Below are 15,176 nucleotides of genomic sequence, written 5' to 3' on the forward strand. Positions count from 1 at the left end.
GGACAGAGCTCCTGTAGAAAAGCGCGCAGAAGACTCACCTGTCTGTTCCTCTCATCTGTGATTCTCTGTATCTGGATCTTTTTTCTCCCCATGGTTCCGGTGTGGCGGTGGGAGAGGCGGGGCAGTCAGCGGGCGGAAGGTGGGCGTGGCCGTCTGGAGGGGAGGGGCTGTGGCGCTGGTCACTGGGCGCTGGTCTGGAGACTGCGGCAGCCGGGCCTGGAGGGTAAAGAAATGCAGAAACGCAGGGCCTGGAGGAGGGGCCTTCAGTTCATCGTCCTGGAAACGGGGCCGGTCATCCAGGTGTCCCGCCTCGGGATCCTCTCCCCCAATCAACTGCAGGCGTTCGGTGCGTGTCACTCCTGGAAAGAAAAGGCAGGGTAATGTATTTGTTTAATCAATGTCCATATGTGTAGCAATCTTTCATCGCTTTCACTTGTTATGAGGAAATGCGGATGTATTGGAAAGCAACTTTTCCATCCCTATGGAATTGTCCTGAACAAAGACACTGATCAAAACTGATGAGACATCGATCGGCAAAGGAACATTAAATCAATGATATTTTATTTGAAACAACCCTAATGCACTTCGTAACAACCGAGCACAGGAAGTGCAGCGGTGACACACCGCGAGGGAACCCTTCTCCCAGGGTTTGTTTTCCCCGGGGGAGGGGTGAGGGTGCTGCGCGCTACAGAACCTTCAGGGCAGCCGGAGAGAGGCTGTGCTGTGTCAGCTTCACTGGAGACATCACCTCCACACCACTGATCTCCACAGGCCCCCGGCCAAAGCCTGCCTGCCTGCCTGCCTGCCTGCCCAATGTGACGCAGAGCATGTGAATGCACTAGCCACACACGTCCCTCTTACGAAGGAAAAATCCAGAATAAATCAAACCTGGAGGCAATTAACTGAAAAACAAAACCTACTTGAGTTTAGCACTAGGGTTGCAAAATTCCAGGAATATTCAGGGGTTGAAACTTTCCCTGGGAATTAACGGGAAAATACGGGAGTTAATGAGGATACATGGGAATTACCAGGAATGAAAGGAAAATTGTGGGGGCTATTTGCACAGGCTGCATTTACCATCGCCATATGCTTATGGAAACATAAACATTTTACCTTATAAGACGACATAATCGCAAAACCTACTAGTAGAAATAAACTATAAACTAAAAATAAACTATTTAGTTTTTGGTTGAACATTGATTAAATTAATTTTATTTTTACATGGGATTCTTTCACTGAACAATAACTTTCACTTTCACTCCCTCTGACAGAGGAAACCCCTGTGGTTGCATTTCCACTGAATTCCCATTAAAAGGAATGCTGACAATTATCTGTGCATAAAATGAAAGTGAAACCAAAACATGTCACAGTGAACTCCCATTTTATGTTCATTTTCCACAAAGAAACAATTCACTAGTATAAGCTGACATTTCATATTCAAACTCAGCAAAAAATTCTTAACTTCCCATGTAAAGTTTCCAGAAAGATTCCAGGAATTTACCAGAAATCTTCTGAGCTTTAGCGACCCTATTTAGAACTGAGGCATTATTTAAGGGGATAATTAAAAAAAAAAAAAAAAAAAAAAGCACTTCACAAGGACTCGCTGCTGACGACTGTGAGGAGAAGTCAAATCCAGATCGGCCCTAAACGGCCCGCTCAGCGCCAGTTCGCACAGAGCTGGGCTGAGAGGCAGAGCGGCACGCACAGTGAGTCACTGGGCCAGGGCCTGGGGAGGCCACAGCTCAGAGCGCCGCTCGCCGCTCCACTTCCTCAGCTCGCCGCTCGCTGCTCCACTTCCCCAGCTCGCCACGGAGACCCGGGGGCTGCTTCTGGGGGCGGAGCTGTGACATCACCCACTTTACAGCATCCTTTCGACATCAACGTGCCTTATGGGTCTGAACAATGCCGGAAGAGCAACGCGCTCGAGTTTGCCCACTTTGGCCTCGTATTGGCCTAACGCACGAACACAGAGAAAATCTAAATGGGAATAAATGAATAAATCCATGAAATAATTATCTGAATCCCAGAATCATGAATTTATTCATGAAATCATTTGCTTTGCTCATTTTTATGCAGGCTATGTTTCCCTCCACACTGTTACATAACAGATCCATGTTGAAATGAACTAACCGATCAAACCTTAAGGTGAAAAAGAAGCGGTCTGCTTCCTGAACCACCTGTGTGTGTGTCTTTAAACAGCGCTCGGTTACAGTACATACACTACAACTAGAACATATCTTATTTATATGTTATAAACACGAACGTGGTAATGCGTCAGATCAATGGCACTGGAGTTGAATGCATCCCTAACACTGAAAGAAGAGAGAGGCTGAATGTTGGTCCACAACAATCTCGGCATAGTAATCTTTCTACAGTATTAGAATCCCAATTATAAATCAGAGCTATCAGCAATAAGCCAGTATCACGTCCCATCATAACAGAAAATTCTAAATAAGAATGAAGCCATGAGAAAACCGGGTTACAGGCCGCAGGGAAACCACCAATCAAAAGGCAGCGATCCACTTCATGCGATACTCAGCGGAGCAGCGTGAGCGGTGCTGATTGGAGGATTCTCTCTGGGCTATCCGGAGCACAGCCTGCAGCTCAAGGGCAGGGGGGCCGCGTGCTGTGTTCTGGCTGCGAGGTCAGCTGACGTGAAAAGGCTTCTTTATCCGCCGGGCCGCTCGGAAACCAGCCGCCCGCCCTTCATGCTCCGAGAGGCCCAGTCCCAGGCCCAGCTCTGGATCACACCAGCACCCTCAATCGCACTCACACTGGGCCATATCGGCCTACAGGAGGCCTCCAGCGTTTCAGGCTCAGGTCCGACCTGAAGAAAATGCCACGAAGCCCTTCTCAATAACACCTTTACACAGACGTGCTCACGGCTAATCATCGTCATTATGGGAGGTGGCCTCAGAGTGAACCCAGAGGTATGACGATACAAAAAAACTTCCAGCTTAAAGCAGTATTACAAAGGCAAGGTATCTGGGGCTGGATGTGGGCCTTTCATCCCTCAGTGAACATCTGACTTCACCTTAACTGATCCTCTTCTCGAGAGCCGCGATTTGACTGAGGCGTCCTATCGTGGAAAGGATCTGGAGCCACAGCTGACACATGCACAACAGGGAAGGCACACATGCAAACAAAAGAGCCACACACACAAACAAACAAGCATGACAACGACAACTCAGAAATTTAAGGGGGGATTTCCAATGCCATCCTCAAAAGCAGGTGTAGGCCAGTAAATCCAGCCCCCGAAGCAGGGTTCCTTACGTCCGAAGCCCGTCAGAGTAAACGTTTCCGCTCTTTATGTAGAACCCCACTGAAACGGAAAATGAGAACGGAGGTGTGAAAATTAGGGGCAAAACTGGATCCTTGTTCATCCAGCTGTGTGATTCTTATTTTACAGTGGAGAGACGGGTCTCCAGGGTGACCCAAATACACAATGCAAATGCACACAAACACGTGCACATCCACACATGCTGATACTCACACGCACATACGCACAACCACACACGCACGCGCACACACACACACATTTTTCAAGAGTCCTATCGTTGCTTATTCTGTAAAATGAGCCTTGTTGATTGACACTAATTGAGATAACTTTACCGAATGAAGACAATTGTGACTTCAGTCTTAATGAAAAATTCAGTTTATTTCGGGACTCAAACAAGTCGAATGAGTGCGGGGGGGGGGGGGGGGGGGGCTGCGGGGGACTAGCTGTGTTGTAAGTCATTGTGAGGCAGCCTGGGGCTCTGAGATTACAGCCTGTACCCTGGGGGTGGGGGGGGGGGGGGGGGTCTGGAGCTCGGCCAAAAGAGCGCAGAGAAATCCATCACCTTTCCCACTCCACACTGGCCCGTCACCGCCAGCCTGCTGCTTAATCAAAGCGTCTCCAGCACGAGCCAATCACACAAAACAATCAGACGCAGCTCTCCTGCAGCTCCAAGCCCCTACCCCGCCTCTCCCCAAACCCGCTTACCATTCCAGGCCTTAGAAGCCAAAGACCTCAGGCGACGCTGCAGCGTTAGCATCGCAATGCTAACCAAGGACTAAAAACTGCGCGGCTACCCAAAAGGGCGCGCTGTGAAACTGAGTGTGAAGGAACGCGCCGAGCCGTCTGTCGAGCGTGGCAGCGGGGTTCAGCGTCAGGGGAATCCGTCACATCGGTCACATGACGTACATCGTCAACATCCAGTTAATCACACCGATCTGGGGTGATGCGAACGAGGCCAGGAAGCAAAAGAAGATGAATAATTCCCATTGGGAAGTTGCCTCAATACAGTGCCTTCCATCAGTTTGGAAGTGGATTAGGGCGAAGGTGCGGACATGGTTGACGCACGGCTCGGTTGGCCTCTGCCAGCATGTTCAGCACACATCAGCACAGGTGGAGAGAGAGAGAGGGGCTACTGGCAGCTAAACCGGGGGATGATCAGATGGAGAAACTGAGAGAGCGGGGGGTGAGGAATTCTGCCAGGACCCTGGAGAACCCCCTCGGTTTGGCACAGGCAGCCAGGGGATCCTAACGAGCGCGGTCAGTCAGGACCTTGTGAGGCGTCGACGGACAGCCGTCCGCTAGCAGGCCTAAATTTACCAGGGTTAGTCACGGTCAGTGAGGGAGAGGAGCACGTGGTCTGAGGGCGTAATGTAGGGTTGTGAAACAGCGCAGATGACAGCCTGACACACGCGGGTACGCTTATGAGGCGCGGAGGGAGCAGCGGACACCGGGCCTGGCGAGGGCTCCCATGGCCCGAGCCCCCACGCCGCCCCACGCCGCCCCACACCACCCCGCCCGCTTGGCTGGGCTGCGCTGGGCTGGGCTGTACCAGGCTGCAGCTGTCCTGTTCATGGCCAAGTCACAGAGGACTCCAGCCCTGCCTGTGATTCCAGCAGGTCAGCAGCCCCGCCCACGCGGGCGCTAAGTGGGACAGCGCTAGCTCCGCGCGCCGCTCTGGGACCGCCGAGGGCTCGCCGCGCCGGCCAGCGCCGGCCAGTGTCGGCCCGCCGCCTCCATCGCATAGACGGGAGCGACCGCTAGCCCCTGCGCTACCGCGAGTTAGCTTTCCGCCAGCGTAGCCGAGAGCCTGCGAGGGACCCGGCAGCAATGCGGCGTGGGATAGCTGGAGGCCCTGGCTGAGCGGAACCCGATCCGCTGACCGCAGGGTGTGGAGATGCAAGGACAGCACTTCTCTGTGGGGGAGGGAGAGGGATCAGTGTTCCTCAGCTCGTCAATCACGCTCCTCAGAATTCACACACACCCTTACATAAGCACTCCCGCTGAAGTACACACTCACACACGCACTAACACACACCCTTACATAAGCACTCTCGCTAAAGTACACACTCAAACACACACACATGCACTAACACACACCCTTACATAAGCACTCCCGCTGAAGTACACACTCACACACGCACTAACACACACCCTTACATAAGCACTCCCGCTGAAGTACACACTCACACATGCACTAACACACACCCTTACCTAAGCACTCTCGCTAAAGTACACACTCAAACACACACACATGCACTAACACACACCCTTACATAAGCACTCTTGCTAAAGTACGCACTCACGCACACGCACATGCACTAACACACACCCTTACATAAGCACTCTCACTAAAGTACACACTCACACACGCACTAACACACACCCTTACATAAGCACTCTCGCTGAAGTACACACTCACACACGCACTAACACACACCCTTACATAAGCACTCTCACTAAAGTACACACTCACACACGCACTAACACACACCCTTACATAAGCACTCTCACTAAAGTACACACTCACACACGCACTAACACACACCCTTACATAAGCACTCTCGCTGAAGTACGCACTCACGCACACACACATGCACTAACACACACCCTTACATAAGCACTCTCGCTAAAGTACGCACTCACGCACACACACATGCACTAACACACACCCTTACATAAGCACATTCGCTAAACTATACACAGACGCACCCTTACACAAGCACTCTGACTAAACCACACACACACACACACACACACACACACACACACACGCGCGCGCCCCCACGCAGTGGCACTGCACGCCCCTCTCCAGCGGAACATGGTCACAGGGCAGGCGGCAGGCGGCGAGGTGTGGATGATGACCCGCAGCTCCAGCATTGCTGACATTTGAAATGAACTCCGATACACCCTGACAATCAACAGCGGCAACGCTGCCCAACCTGTACGGCAACAACCCGCCAGAGACGCCACCCAGGCTTCCGCCTGCCGCCGCCCTGCCCCGCGCCCCGCGCCCTGCGCTCCCATACGCAGCACCTGCCTGCGGCCCGCATACCACCTCGGGCCAAGATGCGAGATAAAGGCCTTTGGAGGACGCGCCCTGTTGCCACGGCGATGACATGCATGCGACAACATTGTGGCGGGGGTGGGGGGGTGGGGGGGGGAGGATCTCCATGACTAACGTGTTCTCCTCAATGGAAGGCTGCCACCGCCAGACAAAAAAGGTCAGCTGTTCTATTTCCAGACGCTCGACGAGTTTCCAAAAATAACCGCTCAAAACAGACGCAGTGTTTGAGGCCCGAGTCGTCGGCGTGGTCGCGGCCGGCGTGCTCCGCTGCTCCGAATGCCGCCGCGGCGAAGGCTCCGTTTCTCACTTCCCCTTCCACCGCACGCCGGACCAACCGGCCGACGTGCTGACGCACAAGCCGGACTTAAGAAAAGCAAGATGGCCCCTGTGTTCATCAAGGTTCCTACTCAAATGGATGAAAATAATGTCTAACACTTTTTGCAGGGACATTTTAAATAAAAATTCATTTACTTCACTTCCTGGCAGATAGGCTAGATCGCAGGAGAAAACCGATTTTGAGACATTATCTCATTATAAAGGTTTCAAGTGTTGGGACAGCACAAACACACTCCGCACATGCTCTCAGCACAGAATAGCGCTCGTGTATTTCTTCTTGGTTGCAAATGCCGCCAGGCAAGCGACTGACTGACAAAAACAGACGTGTTTTCCTTGCATAACGGAAGACGTAAGAAGACTGAAGGACGAGGGGTACTTCGTTACTGCATTCCTTCCTCTTTTCTCAGACGTGTCCCTGTGGTGCAAACACTGCAGCCACCGTTCATTTCCGTCCTCCCCGGCTTCACAATGAGTCATGCCCTAGAATCTTTCTTCTTTCCCAAAAAAAAATTGCATTTTCCGCATCTCCAACGGTTCGCTCTAGGCTAGCGCGTCTTTCAACTTAGTTCAGTGTTTCCATACTGTAACGAGCAGGCCTAGAAACATCTCACATCTTCTCTTCACCATCCTACTAGCACAACTTGGGAGGAAAAATATCCTCACGGGAGGATGATTATCTAATATAAAATGGCAGGACAAAACAAATATGTTTTTTTATGGCTTGGTTGTGTAGACAGGAATGCATTTCAAATCAATAAAATGCACTGCACCCACGGTAGAGAACAGGCCGTGCACAACTGTGGTCTGATTGTTTCCACCATTATTAGCACACTCCTATTCCTCCTGCTCAACATCAGCACAATGATTGCAATTGTTTTGTCGGCGGTTTAACTATTTTATGTGTATCACAGTCATTATTAAACCTGCCAAAAGTTCTTTCTGATAGTACAAACTGTTTTAGTCTGAGAAAAATATTTGTGGAATTTCAAAGGCAAAAAAAAAAAAAACCTTAGTTTCCAAAAAAACGACTGGCACTTCCCAGGGATTCGTTCTGGGCTGTATCATGGTGACTCAGCTTACATCGGTTAATTTAATGCTATGAATGTGTCTTTGATGGCAATGCAAATCTGTTGCTGCATTGAGCAGCAGCTCAAAGCGATGGCAGCCCTGACCGTGCACTTCCTCTTCCTCTGTGGGCAGCAGACAGGTAACGGCCGTGGACGGGAACAGGTAATCATTAACAGTGCATCAGGAGCACAATCAATCTGCCCGCTCTTCCCCTCGCTCTCTCTCTCTCTCTCCCTCTCTCTCAGTGCCTCCTGTCCCTGCTGTTGTCAAACTACCAATAATTCTTCAAGAGGAAAAAAGAAAAAAAAAAAAGAAATTAGATTTGCAGAGCACACTATCTCTGAGGAAGCCTGAGCATGCGCATGCATTTGTGTGCGCATTTCTGCGTGTGTGTGTGTGTGTGTGCGTGTGCGTGTTCGGGCATGTAAAATGCTGCGTAGATTCATATAAATTAACAACCAATAATTAAACAGGTAAATGATCTGGAACTCATTATAAAATTATTCTTTTTTTCCCCTCTAGGACTCCAAAACCACACCTCTTCAGTGACTGTCGTCCGGGACCTCGTGTTCTATTCTGTTCTCTCCCTTCTTCACGTCACGTATTTGTTGACTTTCTCACTCTATTTTTAGCACTAGTGCTAAAACATGCACCTTCATCAATTTTAATTGCATTCATATCGAAAGAAAGTGCGACTCGTTTCCATTTAATGCTCAGATCTTTTTGCACAGGTGATGGTAATGAGCTGGATAAGCAGTAATCCCAAGCCTGCGTCCGGTTTCTCATCCCCTGGTTAAGCAGACGGGTTTGCCACTGAGCACAGCAAACACATTAAACAATGCTGCAGAGAAAATGTTCCTGTTTCGTTCAATAAAGCTCCGAGCTTACACCCCACGCACACAGATCATGTCACTGAAACAGACCCCTCTGAGACCACTCAGGTGGAGCTGAAACATCCCATGGCTTACCTATCATTTAAAGGCAAAGCAATGGCAAGGCAAATTTCCTTTGCTTTGTCAGAAAGACTGTTATAGTAACTTCTTGCATGTACGGACAGACTTTACCATATAGCCTCACACATACCTTTACCAAAGCACTGCAGGGGGTGTGTAAAATGGCTATGGAATTAACCAGAAATTAGCCAAGTGGCACCAAGTTGCCCACAAGGATCACTTAATCTTCCCACATGTGTATCATAGCTTATAGCAATAATGCTTCACAGAATGCTTCTTTATGTTCACTGCGGTGAAAAAATGTGCTAGGTGTATTTTCTGTGATATAGCCTAACTGACAGAAAACACAGACCCGTATCATAACAGTCACTGTGTACAGGCAGCTAAAGCCACTGGGAGAACAGAATCACTTCAATCATTAGAGTCCCACTAATCAAGATGAGACAAGCCAGCTGAACCTGGTGCTTTTGTCATATTAGTATCACAATTACTCACCAGCTCAGGGAAACTCACGTAATTAATGCATCTGTGAACTCACTGCATTTCCATCAAGCCTTTCATTTAATCTCATAGCACTTTTCCAGAGAGAAAGGAGGAATGTCACCTCCACCACCACTGGCTAGTGTGAGCCTCCAGAGTGGGCATTAACCCTGAGTGAGTATTAACCCACAGAAAAGCCACTGCACTCTACAGCACAAATATGAACCCAGAGCACAGTTAAGCCACTGCATTCAACTACATGAACATTAACCCTGAGCACAGTTAAGCCACTGCACCCCACCTCATATATATTAAACCTGAGCGCAGTTAAGCCACTGCATGTAGCTGTACAGTCATCAGCAGTCCACAGCCACTGGCCACCTACACCAGCAAAAACACACAAACAGCAAAAAATACAGAGCCAGAGGTACAGAGCTTCATTTGGTAAATTCTGGTTTAGGCCCAAGATTTTGTTTCCTTTTGATTTGTGCAAAGCAAGAGACATGCATTAGCCCAAGGAACTAAAAAGTAGGCAGAAGTGCTAGTTCACAAACCGAGTGTCAACCATTCGAACAAAATACCTTTCTCTCTTTAGCCATAGACATGTAAAGTGAAACATGACCACCAAAATAAAGGTCCTTTCCCAAATTAAGGACCGAAAGGGTTAAAAACTCTGAAGCAGCCGGCTAACATCTCTTCTGTCTCCAGGCCTAAAGAGAAGCCTGCTACACAGAGCAACGTAACAGCAACGGCCCTTACCCTCGGACTACTCCTGCAGTCGGGACGGGCGGAAGCGACGCGCGCGGGGTTCTGCCAAGCGGTACGGAAAAGAGCAGAGCTGAACGCGCGCTGAATCCCAGCGAAGCGCAGGACACGGTCGCACGCCCAGCAGTCCCGGGGCCGAGGTGAGCCTCTGCACGAGCGAAAGGACGCTTCGGGGGGAACAGCTCCTGTCCTGGGACCGCCTGAGAGAGGAGTGACCGTTCCGCAAATGACCCCCCGCGGAGTCTCCTTCCTGTGTTGCCTCTTCCTTCGGCTCTGACCCCCGCACCCGTCCCTCCTTCCAGCCCCCGGCAACTGCCACGCATTCATGGCTGCCCTTAGCGGTAATTGAGAGGACGGTGAGAGCTAGGAGCTGTCAGAGGGCTGGGGGGAGTGGGGGGGGGGGGGGGGGGGTTAGGCTGTAGTAAAGCTGTTTGTCAGCCCGTCGTTACCCCCCCCCCCCCACCCCCCGCACCCCCGCGCACATGGTGTGCAAATTCTCTCCTCGGATTTGCGGGTCTCGGTAAACGCAGCCGCAGCTGCTCTCTCACCTTTTGTGTGACCCCCCCCCCCCCCCCCCTCCTCCCTCTGCCCTCACCCTCACAGCTGTCCGCCGGCGTGGACCGCGTGCATGTGGTCCGGCGTGAACGCACGCTCCCAGGCTTCGTCACGTAGGACACGCCAGGTTTCTACGCAGAAATGGCCGCCCCGAGGTGGCTGTTCTTGTGGAATGGACTGGGCCCGTTTCCACGGACCGTGTGTTCCCAGGCAGGGCGGGGTGTGAGTTATAGGTTGGGTGAGGTCACTGCTTTAGGAGTTTCATGTGCTGGAACGGAGGGACTCGGTGAGATTCCACCGGCTTGGGTAACAGTTGCATCATTCAGCTTCGAGGGAAAAAAAAATGAACAGAGTGGAAAAGATCTGCAGTGAGAAGCTCTTTGGTGCTCTCGCTCGCGTGGGTCAAGCAACAGCTAGGCTAAATTCTAAAGGGGAATCACATTTTAACACAGCAACGTTTGGGGAAACTTTGTGCCCTTTTGTTTCAAGAAGCCCATCTGTACACTAAAGTAAAAAAAAAAACACGTAGGCTACATGGACCTTAAAGGGCCCAAAAGCAAAGTAACACGTTTTTATGACAGCCGTATGAAAGCCAAGTGAATGGACATGAACAGGAGCCGTTTCCCCCCAGAACAGCCCAGCCGTCCCCAGGGGTCTCCGCGCAGCGCGGGTCCAGCTGGCGCGCGGCCTAATAAGGGGATTTGTGCGCCCGTGCGCCCCGCTCTTCCCGCGGCGGCGGCGGCGGCGCTGGCCGCATGGACTCCAGCGGGAGAGCGAGAGGGAGACGCGGGAGTCGCCGAAGGAGCGAGCAGCGAGCGCGTCGTCCTCCCCGGCATCCAATCGGATTCTTAAGATTCAGAAAACAACGGCGAGGACGCGATGGAGGACAGGCACGTGCAGCGGGGATCAGCCCAGGCTGCCAGGGGGCCTGGAGCTCTGCAGTAGAGCCACAACGGCCTCCTTATTCCTGCCCGCTGCGTTCATCTCCAAGGGCCCTCGCTAAGGCTACCTGAAGCACGTTCAGGTGCGTATCACCTGTGTGTTCAGTACAGCGTCTCTACAGGTGTCCCTGGAGCCAGCTCCTCCATACAGGCTTTAGCACAGGTTGCAATGTACAGAGACACTGCTGAAGCCTGGTATATTGTCTGGTTTCACAACTGACAGCCGTAACAACTGAGTTTTCAAATATCAGGCTGGGCCGTGTGACTGCTGTTACGGCAAATGTGTTAGCCATGTTCTCCCGTCTATACTGGATTCTTTCCTTGTGACGTATAAAGCAAAACGCAAGCGTGCGCTAGCAACTACGGCCAAAATTCGACACGGATTTTAGCTAATGGACGTTAGCCATCTGAGCCCCTGACAGAACAGGCCTGTGAACTGCCTTCTCACACATTTAAAGACCGGCACGGCTTCCCTTTTTTTCCAGTTTTGACCAAAGGAAGAGCAGCCTGCTTGTTTTGTTAGTTACTATGGGAACGCTACCGCGATTCGCTGGAAAAAAAGCATAAGCAGAACGGTGCAGCTCACAGCGAAGCAAAACATAAACTCCCAGAACGTTTGGAGAGGTTCCAGGCTGGAGTCCTGCCTCAGAAGAGCCTTGTGAAACTGGCCTAACAGAACCCTCTAAACTAGCCGTTTTACAGAGTCCAGTACTGCGCCTCACCCAGGCTCACATGGATGGGTGCGGAGGTCTAAATTTACTGCTGCTCCTCACATTGGGTCCTTATTCACAGATCTGGCAGTATTAAAGGCCATAAGTATCACACAGAGAAATCCACTCTAATGCCTTATTTGACTGTTAACCAGCTACAGTGAAACAAAGTGAGGAAAGCTGGTGTGAACGCTCTGCGGTGCTACAAAGCTGTCGTGTACAGCCGACCGTTTGTGAAACACGTCGCATCAGCAAGTATTCTGATGAAACAGACAACTTACGAATCAAGTGGCCTAATCCCTCTCTTCTTTCACTGATACAATATCAGCATAAAACTGAAGGATGCCATGCTAACAAACATACATACTATCTCTGTGATGGTAAGCCCCTTTCACACCTGTATTTTAACCCACAAATGTCCCAGCAATTTTCTGTGTCGGTTCCATGTGTGAACAGCTGATTTTCCGTTCCTCCAATTCACCAAGTCAGAACCTAGTAAGATTTACGCAACTCTTTCACCACACCACATTCCCAGATAAAGCACACAAAAGGCTACGACCTTCCTAAGTAAATCCTTTTTGTGGAACATTTGTGGAACACATTTTTGTGATTTTGAGAGGGAAATTTGAACATTTAGCCTTTTTAGGATTGGAAAAACTGCTGCTGTCCTTGCTCGACTTGGCTTTGTCTACTGCAAGAACACCAGTGTCATTGTTGCCACAAGAACTGTGCACTATGCAATACTTCTCTCTGGTAAGCATCTGTGTTAATCTCTTCCAGTTTTAAGTTGCTTTGCCCAATGTAGCAAGCTGGCAAGTGCTAATATCAATGGCAGATAGCTAGCTATACCTATCTAACTTGGTTAACATAATTACATTTGTTGCATTTTACTGAAAACAATTCCACATACAAATATCGATTTTTTTGGCTCATAAACCATGTTTCCATTTAATTATCCAACATTAGCAATTTTTGATCATATAGCTAAGCTATATAGGCTACAGATGTTACCATAAGTTATCTTGAAATGATCACACATCAAATGTGTTCTTTTGCTAGGGTTTACATCTCTACCAGAACTTTTCTAAATATCTGGTTATTTTAAAGATGAATTAACGTAAAGTTAATATTTGTCAAGCATTGCTTCGGAGGGTAGACATACTGCCCAGCCTGATCCATCCACATGATGACAGATTTAACACAGAATGTTTCCCAATAGGATACTGTGGGAGAATGGGGAAAACCACAGACTAACTCAGATAAGTGAACCCGGCAATGTGGTGGGTTCCATGTGCAAAAGGGGCTTTTGTTCACAACAGTTACTAAACTCCCTGATCTGAATTAAGTGTAAACTGAAACAACAAATTAATAATATATGAACTAGCTAGCATATTTTACAATGAAATCTTACTACACTGTTTCACATCTAGGACATTTAACTAACTAGGCTAATAGCCTACTCTTCTGTACAAAACATAAAAAAGCAAAAGTCACCATCCTATGCTCTGCCTTGTTAATACCAATATTAAAGACGATTTTACTGGGCAGATAGCAATAATCATGACTGCACATTCAAGTTCCATAATTAAATGAATAAATGTTCATATTATTGTCCTTCCAAGGTCCTTCCAAACTGTGCTATTCCATTTTTTTCTCCCGTGAACCACATCTCCCTTCCCATCTCAGTGATGGTTTTATTCGGCGTTCACTGATAAAGTGAACGCCGAATAAAACAAATTGATTAAATGAACGGTTGAACGGATCTATTCACCCCTGCAACGGGAGGAGGCCGTATCCGAAGAGCCCCCAGGCCTGGACGGGAACCCGGGGCCTGAGTCACCCGGTTCGTTCGGTTAGCACAATCACAGGCATCTCAGCGAGGACAGCTGCGGAGCGCTCTCCCGACACGAAGGCCCACCGTCGAGCGCTGCGGCTCCAACAGCTGTGCTCCCCCGCCCGTTAAAGACAAGACGCGGGAGTCCCCGCCCGCCTCGGCGGACACATCAAACGGGGCCCCCGGAACACAGACACACACGGGCCCTCCCGCAAATCGAGCCGACGCTTAGCGCGCGCACAGCGCTCGGTCAGCCCCGGCCTCGCAGAGTCGCCCCGGGGGAGAACAGAAACCGGCGCAGTGTAAACAAGCAGGCTCGATTACTCACAGTTTAGCTCTGCGCGGGACGGATCGGTGACCTATTTTACACGCGCAGCACCCCGAAAATACGACTGGCTTGATCACAGCACAAAACACGTTTGTTTTTAGCGTGGAGAATACAAAGGCTTCCCCACAGGAACACACATTGCTACCAGGCTTTCCGCACAAAAAAAAAAACGTATTTACACATTTGCCATTTTGAAATCGTTGCTCGCTCGGTTTTTTGTCTTGGGTCTCTGATTCCCACCGGACGTAAGGCAGAGTGGCTTCGGTGCCCTGCGACAGCTGCGACGCTGCGTGTGAAGGAACGGGGGCTGTCCAAACGCACCGCCGGTCAGACCTTACGGACGGGAGGCAGGAAGCTCCTGTCCCCCCCCCCCCCCCCCCCCCGCCGAGCCAAGTGCCCGTCTCGCGCTGCCAGTCCCTGGACGTTGGCAGAGGGCACGCCGCGGCCCAGGCGCTGTTTAAAGGGCAGAGGTGAGGGGGGACTCGGGCGAAAGCCAACAGACGGCCCTGTTCTCGCCCGGGCTCCCTCGCTCCGCACGCCAACCTGGCCGTGTCCGTCAGGAGCCCCAACCCCCCGCCCACCTCTCACATGAAACGCCGTGAGCCCCTGAGCAGTGCTGCGAATGACGGGGGGGTGCAGAGCGGGGCAGATCGGGGCAGAGCAAGGGACACGGCGGGGGGTCCCCGTGAGGACACCACCACGCCGCCTTCCTGAAGACAGCCCCAGCGGTGTGGGGAGCTGTGGGTTCACTGGAAAGGCCGGGAACCGCCGTTTTCCCATTTTTCGGCCAGGCTGGCACGCTGAGCCACCAAAGCGAACGTGAACATGGAGAAAGACAGAGGAGCGAGCGGGCACACGCCCT

At 50.8% G+C, this 15,176-nt stretch overlaps 1 protein-coding gene across 6 annotated transcripts in view; it reads right to left on the minus strand.

The window, feature by feature from the left end:
• Positions 1–15,176, minus strand: part of mef2d (myocyte enhancer factor 2d) — a 63,725-nt gene that overhangs the window by 32,201 nt on the left and 16,348 nt on the right. For 5 of the 6 annotated variants that reach the window (XM_035379570.1, XM_035379552.1, XM_035379542.1 and 2 more), the window contains exon 2: positions 39–359. In XM_035379570.1, the coding sequence (XP_035235461.1) occupies positions 39–92 (54 nt within the window). In that variant the 5' untranslated portion in view covers positions 93–359. Of the gene's footprint in view, positions 1–38; positions 360–9,940; positions 10,248–15,176 lie in introns of those variants that run through there. The other variant, XM_035379534.1, reaches the window with a different exon arrangement.

Source organism: Anguilla anguilla, chromosome 1 (assembly GCF_013347855.1).
Source record: "Anguilla anguilla isolate fAngAng1 chromosome 1, fAngAng1.pri, whole genome shotgun sequence".
In the NCBI taxonomy this organism is placed as follows: domain Eukaryota; kingdom Metazoa; phylum Chordata; class Actinopteri; order Anguilliformes; family Anguillidae; genus Anguilla; species Anguilla anguilla.